The following is a 10,946-nucleotide window of genomic DNA, read 5'->3' on the forward strand; positions in this document are numbered from 1 at the left end:
TGGCTGTGTCTCCCTTCCCGAGGAGCTGTGCTTGCCGGCTGCAGTGAGCCGTGAGCCCGGCAGAGGGCAGCCGCGTGCCAGCACACCCTGGCCTGCCTGCCAGCCAGCCAGCCAGCTGTGTTCTGCTCTTTATCTCCCTCTACCCACCCCCCGCCCCGGCACCACCCCCCCATCCCCAGCTTTGGGGGAAGGACCAAGTGTCTCAGCCCCTTTCCCAGCTTCGACCTTCAGCCCTCAGGCCTGAGGGAGGGAGCTAGAGCTGGGGTGGGTCTTCCGGCGTCCACACTCCCTTCTGACAGAGCCTGGCTCTCCAGATGCAGAACTGAAGGGTGACAGCTGCCCGCCACCCCTACCAGGAAGGGACCAGCCTGAGGGTCTGCATCTCAAGGGCCAGGCCTAGTCCTGCTCTCCCAGGCTTGCGTCCTGTTAGGGGTGAGCTGCTCACAGGGACGTCCCTGGTGTGATCTGTGTCAGGCAGAAGCCCGGAGGCCTGTACCTTCAAGGAAACCTCCCAAGTGGGGAGACAGGCAGGCTTCCTGGAAGCTATAAAGTTTCTCTTCCAGGAGGTGGGCAGGTGAACACTTTCAACACCTGGGCTAGCGTTCCCCAAGGGCAGCAGTCAGAGCCACAGGAACGGGGTTCAGTAAATTGTTGGGGTGAGGCCAGCAGAGGATTGGAAGGGGGGTGAATGCCCCGTTGCGTGGCTCTGGTCTTCTGGCCCCTCCCAGCCTGCAGAGCCACTTTGAAGCCGGGTTCACCCACGGTGACATGCAGGTGGCCGCCCCCCTCGGGGTCTACCTGCAGGGCCTCTGCTGGGCTTCTCCCTGCCCCTAACCAGCACCCCCATTGGCCAGGCCTGAAGTGGGCCAGTGGGGAACTGGCCCTGCCCTCTCTCCCCAGGACCCCCAGATATGGGTCCCAGAAAGTTGGAGGTCTCTGAACACCTGCATGGGAAGGGCACCAGGCAGGCCTGAGTCTCCCCGTTCAGCTTCTCTTGATGCCAGAAGAGGTAGCGGAGGGCAGGGCTGGCATTCTTGCTTCTGCTTTCTACACCCCACAAGGCAGATGTGGGCTTTGTCCCGCCCTCTAACAAAGGAGAACATGCTACTGACCTCAGTCACCCAGAGTGACAAGGGACATCAGTTCAGGTCTGGTTCCAGGTAGGCAGCGGGCCTTGACCATGGCTTCACGTGCCCGCGATATAGGGTGGGCAAGACGAAGGCCTCCCTTCAAGTTGCCTACGGTCTAGTGGAAACAGGAGCCAACAACATAATTTCAATTACTGTCCAGCGCTTTGGAGGACGTAAAACAGGCTAATTTCCAGGGTGGGGAAGTGCTGGTGGGTTTTTTTTTTGGGTGGGGGGGTAGGATTTGGCCACAACACATGGCTTGTGGGATCTTAGTTCCCCAGTCAGGGATCAAACCCACACCCCCAGCAGTGGAAGTGTGGAGTCCTAACCACTGGACCACCAGGGAAGTCCCGGGAAGTACTGTTTCGTTGGATCTGAGAAGGTCCTTCAGAGGAGACAAAAAGGGAGTGGTGGCTACATGTAGAGCTGGCAAAAGGACATTCCTAGGAGCAGGAACAGAGGGTGCAAAGGGCCTGAGGCAGAACAAGCACAGAGGTTTGGACAGAAAGAAGGCTGGTGTGATTGCAGTGGTAACGCTGTGAGCTGGGTGCTGCTCCATGGATTCACACCTTTAATCCTCACAACCATGCCTAGAGGTGGGTGTTATTAGCCCCATTTCTCAGATGTGGAAAGTGAGGCACAGAAAGGGTAAACAACTTGCCCCCCCAAGGTCACACAGCCAGGATTCACACCCATGTAGTCTGGCGCCAGGGTCCTGTTTTTAACCACCCTGTGGGTGAGAGGAGGACGTGGAAGTTTGAGGGTGCCAGGAAGCCTCAAACTGAGAGTGGGAGTTAGAATTGAGTCCACGGTATAACTGGAGCCCAGGAGGGGCAGCTCCGGAGCCAAGTTATAGCGAAGTCTGTGTTGTCGCAGGTACTGCTCCGCTCCGCCAGCCCCAGGCAAGCGCCCCTGTTCCCTGGCTCCGCAGCAGGACTGCACAGAAGGGCACTTAACAGCTAGACGTCTGACAATTTGATTTCCACGTGCCGGCAGGCAGTGGGGATCAGATAGCAAAGATGGGGGGGGGGGAGTCTGTCCGCATTGCTACAGTGCTCTTTGCCCTTCACCCTTCCCCAGCCCTAGCCCTTCTGTTTGTCAACAGGAAAAGGGTGGGCTGGAGTCAAAGCAGGTGGTGACAAGTGGCCGGCATGCAGGTGGACTCTGGGTCTGCACAAGCTGGGCTGCTAGGAACAGGCGTGAGACGCTCCCTTTGTGGGGGGAGGTGTTGAACTTGGCACCGTGGGATGGGATTAACCACCACGGCCTTGGCTACTCCTCACTCCCCTTATCACCTCCTGCCACCCCCCCATAAATGGTAATGAACCCTACCCTTCTCCCCCCACCGCCCCCTCCCCCGCTCCCAGGTCCCTCTGGTGAGGGGAGAAAGTCATAGTTTAGGCAAACTGAGGCTGGACCACGTAAGAGGGTCTCTGCCCCTCTCCCTCGTTCTTGTGGCACTTGACACTTTTCAGGAAGTGTCCTTCCTCTCAGTTGACAAGATGGCAGTTTTGGAGGCATCAGTAGTGGCCATGTCCTTCTTATAAATTAGGAAGCTGAGACCAGAGAGGTGAAGGGACTTGCCACAGGTCACATAGCCTGTAAGGGCCGGGGTCAGGGAATGGGGATAAAATTCAGAGTCTGGGACTGGAACACTCCCCACTTGGGGCCCACCACCGGCCTTCCCATGGGGGTAAAGGAGCAAACGGAGCCAGAAAGCCAGGCCTGCAGGTGCAGAATGGGAAGGGACGAAGAGCAGAAAGACGACCCAGCTGTGCCCCAGAGTCCCCTGGCACCAGCCCCCTGTCTGAGCCCCAAGGCCAAGCTTGACTGTGGGCATCTGTTACCATGGAGACCCAGGCTGGGCTGGGGGCTGGCCAGTGACAGTAGACCCTTCTCCCCCTGACAGGAACCAGGTTCTCGGGCTCAGAGACCTTGGGCCCAGATGGAACTCCCCACACCTGCCTCTCCTCACTGCCTTCCGTCCCCCCGCTGACCCCTCCACCCCTGAACCCCAAGCCTGAGCTGCCTCCTCCATGCGTCTCTGCTCTTACCTGTGACTCCTGGGGACTGAGGTCCGGAGGAGATAGCTTTGAATGCCCTACCAGGGAGCTAGGAGCTGGTGAGCATGTGGGCATGAGGACAAGGTCTTCCCAGAGAAGAGAGACAGAACCAGCACCGATCACAGTGGAGAGGTAGGTTCCAGATGTTTCCATGGAAGAGGGAGAGTTTAAATGGGGCCCCAAACGGTGGTGCAAATGTGGAAAATGGAAATGATTGGTACCTTGTTCCAAGGATGCTGCTAACTAGCTGTGACACCGTCTCTGGACCTCATTGGTGAATGAGGAGGCTGGACCAGATGAAGAATCTCTAAGATTCCCTTCCAGTTTTGTTTTTTTTTGGGGGGGGGCGGTGCGTACGCGGGCCTCTCACTGTTGTGGCCTCTCCCATTGTGGAGCACAGGCTCCGGACGCGCAGGCTCAGCGGCCATGGCTCACGGGCCCAGCCGCTCCGCAGCATGTGGGATCCTCCCGGACCGGGGCACGAACCCGCGTCCCCTGCATCGGCAGGCGGACTCTCAACCACTGCGCCACCAGGGAAGCCCTCCCTTCCAGTTTTGACATTCTTTCCAACTGATTCCAACCCGGGACACCCCTAGTTACAAAGGTCAGGCCGGAGCCAACACTGCATTCCCCAGGCCAGCTCAGGCTCAACTCACCCTTGAGCCCCCAGCGGGGCACCTGGGGCGGAGCTGGGAGCCAAGTGTGGAGCTTGACCGGGTGGGCTGGAGGTGTCCCTGCTTGTCGGTGGCTGGGGAGGGGTGGCAGACAACTTTGTGGATTGATCTAGCTCAGGAAGGTGAGAAGGAGGCCTGGAGGTGAGAGTTTCGCCCTCCCACTCATCTCTTTAGGTAAATAAATCCATAGCCAGCATTTCCCCTTCTCTTCCCATCTTGGAGGCACTGAGACGTCCAGGGAGCCCAGAGCTGAGGTGTGAGCTGCCCTCAGAGATCCCCCCCCTAAGCACTAGCCCCCTTCCACAGTCACCATCAGCCACCTTCTGCGGGGAAGGAACCGCACAGAGTTCCTGGTCATCAGCTTTCAGGACCAGGAATATTAGGACATCATGGGTGGGTGCTATGCTGGGCCCGGCAGGCGTGGGCACAGTAGAAGAAATCTGTGTGGGAGAGAAAGAGCATGGACTTGGAAACCTGGCTACGCCATTCACTAGCTGGGTGATCCTGAGCAAACGACCTACCGGTGTGCCTCAGTTTCCTCCTCTGCAGAATGGGGTGATACCTGGTGTGGTACAGAGCAGCGTGGGACCGGAGGTTAGAAAAAGAAGAGGCCGATGTGTGCTTCATCCCAGACCACTGCTGAGGGGCCGCAGGGAGGAGGCCCTGGGTTCCTCCCAGCTCCCGGAGGTTCTAGGGATGGCTGCTGTCGTGACGGGATGACAAGTGAGGCCCAGAACATATACCTTTGACTTCTGCCTCAGTGCGGCCATCTCACTGGGTCCTCCAACATCCCGAGGCACTACTGTGCCCATCTCTCAGAGGAAACTGCCAAGGCCCAGAGGAAAGCGGCTGGTGCCAATGCACCCGCTCTCCTGGACGCCATGGGGTCCCTCTACAGCCCCACCTGCACCTGCCTCCCTACCCCTGGTCCCCAAGCTGTGGCACCTACTGTTTGCTGCCTGTCCGGGACAGCCTTAACCCCTCCTTCCCGGTGGCCAGACAGCAGACAGGGGGAGCAAGGGATGACTGAGGCAGTGGAAGCTGCGCTCCTAGCCAAGCCCACCTCCTGCCCCCTGGAGGGAGGCTCCTCCTTTTAAGGCTGCTGCTGGGAATTTCCACCCCCAGACCCAGACCCAGCGACCCCAGGCCTGGAATGATACCTGCAGCTTACCCTAGGGGAGGTGGGGCAGGAGAAGCTTGCCCTGAGAGGGGAGGAGGGGCCCTGCCGTCGGGTCCGTGAGGGTCAGTAAGAACGCAGGAACCAGCCTCTGGGTCTAGAAGCCTCCAGCAGCTCCGTCCTCTGCGTGGGGTAGCCCAGAGAGAGGCTGACAGCACCCCCCTCCCCGACCCCCACCAGCAGCTGCTTTGCAGTCTCACTGGCCAGGAAGGTGGACTCCTCACACCTCAGTCTCCCAATTACGCCCTCCTCCCCGCTCGCCCTCCTCCCTTCTCTCCTCTCTCCTCCTCCTCCCCTCTCTCTCCTCTCCCCACTGAAAACCTGTGGCTTGGAGAGACCTTGGCTTCTCTGGGACTCTGCCCCCAGGGACTGCCCACATCTGCTCCTGACTTTGGGGGCAGGAGGGCAACGGCCCCAAGAAATCTCTCCGGCGATGGGAGCCGCCCGCCTGCTGCCCAGCCTCACGCTGTAAGTGCGCTACCTCTCGGACTGCCGTCTTTTGCCATTTCCAGCCTCGGGGGCAGACCCAATCTTCCTGGGACTCGCACACGGACCGCGTGGGGCAGGGGTGGGTGCCTGTCGTGCCCCCGGGCTGGCTGCTGGCACCCACACCCGGGCCTGCCTCGTCTCCCACACAGGTGCCTGCAGCTGCTGATTCTCTGCTGTCAAACTCAGGTAGGCGGGCGCCCCCCCACTAGCTTTTCCCCGTTTCTCCCACCCTACCGATGGGGGCGGTCAGTCTCCTTTCGGTGGACAGAGGCAGATCCTGGCCTCTCCCTGGGTCCAGAAGACTCTGAGGTTTGGGCCGGGGGGTGGGATGGGGTAGGAGAAGGGGCTACAGCAGATTGGGGGATTGACGGGAGTTTTTATTTCAGCCCTCCTTCTGACACCCCTCCCGTGTTGCCCTGGGGTCTCTCCTGCCCCCTCCATCCCTCCACACTGTGTTCCCCCCAAGGCTAAGCGCATGGGGCAGCCAAGCCTGAGGGATGGAGCCCGGGAGTGGTCGGAAGAGGGCGGAGGTGATGGCTCAGGTGAGGCTTGTACTTGCAAGTACCTGAAAGGACAGGTTTCCACGCGAAACCGCCTGTCTGTTCCACTCACCACCCCACTCCCACCAACACGGAGGTCCTGTGGGTCGCGGTCCTGGGTGATCGCGTGGGCCGTCAGAATGCCCAGCCAGGGTGGGCGACTCCTTACCTACAGGGCAATGAGGTCAAGCCCGAAGAGGTTTGTATGGGATGAGATTCAGGGTTTGCTTCTCCACACCCCCCACCCCAAGTCAGCGCCCGCCCCCCGCCCCAGCCTCAGCCCCCTATGTGAGGCTCGGTCCCTTTTTGTGATCCTCCATAAAAGTGCAGCTATTAAAATGCACTGGTCCAGAACCGCTCTGGGGAGAGATCCCTTGGCTTTCCCAGGCCAGAGGCCCGCTTCTCTTCATAGCCAGTGGGGACTTTTTTTGAAGGTAAATGCCTTTTCTCTGGGAGAGGGAAAGGGGCTGCCTTTGAAGCAGTGGGGGGGTGGGAGGGAGAGAGAGAGAGACAACCCCCCCCTTTCCTGCCCCCTTTTGCTCTAGCCCCCGTTCCAGGCCTTTTGCTTCACACATCCAGGGAGAGCAAGAAGAAAGCCCCCAGCCTGGCCGGGAGGGGTCTGGGGGTGGGCCCAACCTGTTCTGGAGGGGGAATTAGCACAATGGTGCGGCTGGCCAGCGTTTATGGCCTGGCTGAGGCCCCATTCAGGACCCGGGGAAGGTGGCAAAGCTGTCCTTTCCCCCTTGAAGTGCCCCCTCGCCCCCCTCGGAGGGGGGGCCGGCAGGCCGGACCGCAGCCATGCTTGAGGGGCCGTCTGACAAGCAGCTGTCTGCGGCAGTGGAAGGGGAGGTCCCCCTGCAGCGGGAACATGAAAGGGACAGGCAAGGTCCCGCGGGGAGAGCGACTTGTGGGCTGTGGGCTGGGGGGGGGCGTGGGACTGCTTTTGTGCAGGGCTTGAAGGGGGACGAGTAGAGGAGGGGGCTTCGGGGGGGCCCTCTCTGCTCCCGACCTGGAACAGCCAGCCAGAAGGAGGCTGCCCGCCAAGAGGGGCGGAGGGCCTGAACCTGGGCCAGGAGGCTCGGGGGGCTGGGGACAGGCCGGACCCCACCCCCTGGCAGGGAGGCAGGTCCCCCACCCAAAATGCTGGCCTCAGGTTTTCCCAGGGCGGGATGTGGGGTGGACAGACCCTGCCCTCACAGGCTGGGAATCCTGGCTGTGGATGAGCTGGGGTCGGACCTGGGCAGTGACACCCAGGAAGGGTTAACCCCTGACAGCCTGGAGCTGCTCCCTCACCTCCTCACTCCTCAAAGCTGATACTTCCCACCCCTCCCTCCAGGAGAAAGGCCCCTCACAGATGCTGGTCTGGGTCTAGCTCTGTCCAGATGGTTGCGATTGGGCCTGGGATAAAGGTGGACTTAGGGATTTGGGGCAGGGAAAGGCTGTCCCAGCACAGGCCAGCAGGATCCAGGTGGAGAGAGAAACTTTTTACTGCTAGAGCTGAGGCTGTCACCAGCAGCTGGGAAACGTCATCCCGGTTTGCACCTTGCTGGAGAGAGAGGGCAGGAAGTGGTCTGTTTCTCTCCTACTCAGCACTGCAGAAGGGTAAGGAGACACCAGGCCCGGAGAAGGTACTCGTCCTGGCTTTGTACCGTGTGCGGGTGGAAACGTCCCCTCTCCACTCCCCGGGAAGCAGTGGGCGGTAACGTCACCCCCGGCTGGCCACGAGCCTCTGTTACACTGTGGCACATGCAGGTGGCCTCACAGGGAAGCCACTGGGCCACCACAGGGGGCACCTCTCACCACCGCCTCCATCACCCTCTGCTAAGGAGGCACCACATCCCTAGAGGGGGAGGAACGCTGGAAGGGGCACTGGCTTCTCTGAGGGCCCTGAGCACCCGGGGGAGCGGCAGGGGAGATGGGCGTGAGCTCAGGAGTCCTTGGTTAGTGCTATAAAGAAATGCTTCCAGGGGCCCTGCAGGAGCCTACAGAGAAGGGTCTTAGAGCCCCCAAAAAGGTCTGCAGTGACTCTAACAGACCAGCTGCTGTGTGTGCATGTATGTGTGTGCATGAGTGTGCACACGTGTGTGTGTGCATGTGCCGGGCGTGGGCTCCTTCGAGGCCACTGTGGAGGACTGGAGAGACATCTGGTCACCCTGGCTAACAGAGCCAAACCCCTGGAGTTTTGGAGAGGAGACAAGCTCCCGTCCTAGAGGCAGGACAGGCGTCTGTCACTAATCAGCTGTGCAGCCCTGTGCACTTCCTCCCTAGACCATGGGGATTAGATACCAGCAGCCTGAATGTTCCTTCCAGCTCCCAGAGTCATGATTCCAGGCCTGAGCTGTATCACCAAGTGTCCCCTGAGCTGGGCAGCTACCAGTCCTGTGCTCCAGAGCAGACGAAGAGCCAAGTCACGATGACTGGCTCACACACTGGCCTGGGAAGGTCATGGCCAGATGCCCCCTGCACCTCTACTTCTCAGGGCAAATGTCCTGCCCCACCACACTCGCCTCCGCACCCCTCCCCTGGATGGACCTGCGGTGGTGTCACCCAAAGCAAATTGACACTATTTTTCCCTTGGTAACCGCAAAGGGGGAGAATCACCCGTCTCCTAATTTTAACCAGTACGTGAGGGACCAGGGTGCCATGACCGACCAGCTGAGCCGGCGGCAGATCCGCGAGTACCAGCTCTACAGCCGGACCAGCGGCAAACACGTGCAGGTCACTGGGCGTCGCATCTCCGCCACCGCTGAGGACGGCAACAAGTTTGGTGAGGCCCAGCCCTCACCGGAGGCCCCCCACACCCCTGCCCAGCCTTGCCTGGTCCATCCCCAGAGGGTCAGGGGGAGAGCAGGGAGAAGCCTCTAGGAGGAGAGGCCCCGAGGGCCCCCCACCCGAATTCAGAGGGCAGGCTGGTAGGGGTTCCCTGCACACCCCTGGGCCAGCAGCCCCGAGGGACAGAGGTCTTTCTCCCCCGCCCCCCTCCCCAGCCAAGCTCATAGTGGAGACAGACACCTTCGGAAGCCGGGTGCGCATCAAGGGAGCTGAGAGCGAGAAATACATCTGTATGAACAAGAGGGGCAAGCTCATCGGGAAGGTGAGGCCTGGAGGGCAGGGAGTAATGAACGAATCCGTCTTCCCGGGTCGGGGCATGCAGGGTCCCAACAGCATCCCACCGCCCTCTGCTGGGCCGCACCCAGGGCTCTGACTTCTCCTGCTCTCACCCCACCACTCGGCCTCTCTCTGGTCTCTCCAGTCCCTGTGGGTCTAGAAGCCCTCTGAGGACACTGGCTGATCCATAAGAATCCTTGGCTCTGATGTATGAGGTACTTTCCCAGCGTCAATGAGGAAGAATTTGAGCACCTACATCATGTCACAGCCTCTGTGTTGAGGGCTAAGGGCTGATCAGGGTTGAGAGGCCAGAAGCCATGCCCCCTCAGGTCCGTGGGGTCCCCGGGCTCCAAGTAACAAGATTCATGCTAACTGTCTACTAGCGTAACCACTAGTTACACTCTCTACAATCGTGGGTCCAGAGTTGCTGTGCAGGGAGAATTCCATTTCCTTTGGCATCAGCCAATCCTGGCTTCTGATTCTGGCTGCTTTCAAATATTTGCTTATTTTTGTCAAGTCTCAGGCTTCTCATCTGTAAAATGGGCACGGTGTCAAGATTCTCTATAGAACCAGATGGGTGGCTACCCGGCTCTTTACACAGTTGATGTTCTACAGAAGGTTTCCCTTCTTTTCATCAGACTGTCGCGTCCCTCCCCTCCACCCAGCAACACCATTCACGCAGACCAAGGAACGTTCTCGTATATACGAGTGCCCACTGGGTATGCACTGAACTGCACAGTTACCTTGATCTTTATGAAACAGCTGGGTAAACTGAGGCTCAGCCTGGCTAAATACCTTGCTCAAGGTGTACAACCTCCAAAGGACAAGGCTGTATTTAAGTTCAGATCTGACTCCAACAAAGCCTGTTCCTTGCCCCCTCCTTTGCCTCTCCAACAAGGATGCCCGTCTCACCGGGCAGGAATTCTTGGGCACACAGCTCCTGTCGCTCCCTCCTCGGTCCTACAACATAGGTCCATAAGGCAGACTAGCCAGCCAGGGTAGGCGGACAAACTCCCTTTCCTCCCCCTGCAGCCCAGCGGGAAGAGCAAAGACTGCGTGTTCACAGAGATCGTGCTGGAGAACAACTACACAGCCTTCCAGAATGCACGGCACGAGGGCTGGTTCATGGCCTTCACTCGGCAGGGCCGGCCCCGCCAGGCCTCCCGCAGCCGCCAGAACCAGCGAGAGGCTCACTTCATCAAGCGCCTCTACCAGGGCCAGCTGCCTTTCCCCAACCACGCCGAGAGGCAGAAGCAGTTCGAGTTTGTGGGCTCAGCCCCCACCCGCCGGACCAAGCGCACTCGGAGGCCACAGCCCCTGACATAGTCAGGGACCGCCCCCCCCGGGGGGGGCAGCCGCCCCTCACTCATGGGCCTTCCCATCCCCTTCCCTTCCTAATCCAAAGACAGGGCTGGGGTGGAGGCAGGGGAGCCAGAGCCCCCAAGGAGGATGCTGAGGACCACCGAGCATCAGAGGTCCCCCCCCACCGCCGCCCGGAAAGGCGGAGGACTGCCACTAACCAGGGCTGGCTCCTCAGGGCCCCACCCTGGTGTGGCCCCCCGGGGGCGGGGCAGGCCCCCCAGAAGGGTAAGGTAGAATAACCCGAGGTCAGGCTCCCCTGAACCGAGTGGGCAAAGTCAGCGGATTCAAGGCTCTGCAGACACGGTCTGGAGGTGGCTCTCCTCGAACTCTGCTGCCCCTGTCTCCCTCAGTCTGCCCCCCAGCCTCCAAATTCCTCCTGGCCAGGCTGTAGGAAGGGACTTTTG

General features: G+C 60.2%; 1 protein-coding gene across 2 annotated transcripts; it reads left to right on the forward strand.

Moving 5' to 3' along the window:
* Window positions 1-5,477: 5,477 nt before the first annotated feature.
* On the forward strand, window positions 5,478-10,506 carry FGF17 (fibroblast growth factor 17; the record flags this gene model as incomplete). Of its 2 annotated transcripts, none has more annotated exons than XM_081236709.1 (5): window positions 5,478-5,512; window positions 5,683-5,719; window positions 8,662-8,839; window positions 9,060-9,166; window positions 10,213-10,506. In XM_081236709.1, the coding sequence occupies 5 exons, from the start codon at window positions 5,478-5,480 to the stop codon at window positions 10,504-10,506; spliced, it is 651 nt and encodes a 216-aa protein (XP_081092835.1). The 2 variants fall into 2 exon arrangements, with proteins under 2 accessions (XP_081092835.1, XP_081092836.1); XM_081236710.1 differs by having other exon boundaries at window positions 8,695-8,839.
* Between the last annotated feature and the right edge of the window lie 440 nt (window positions 10,507-10,946).

This window comes from Mesoplodon bidens (assembly GCF_964165515.1).
Source record: "Mesoplodon bidens genome assembly, chromosome: 6".
NCBI lineage: Eukaryota > Metazoa > Chordata > Mammalia > Artiodactyla > Ziphiidae > Mesoplodon > Mesoplodon bidens.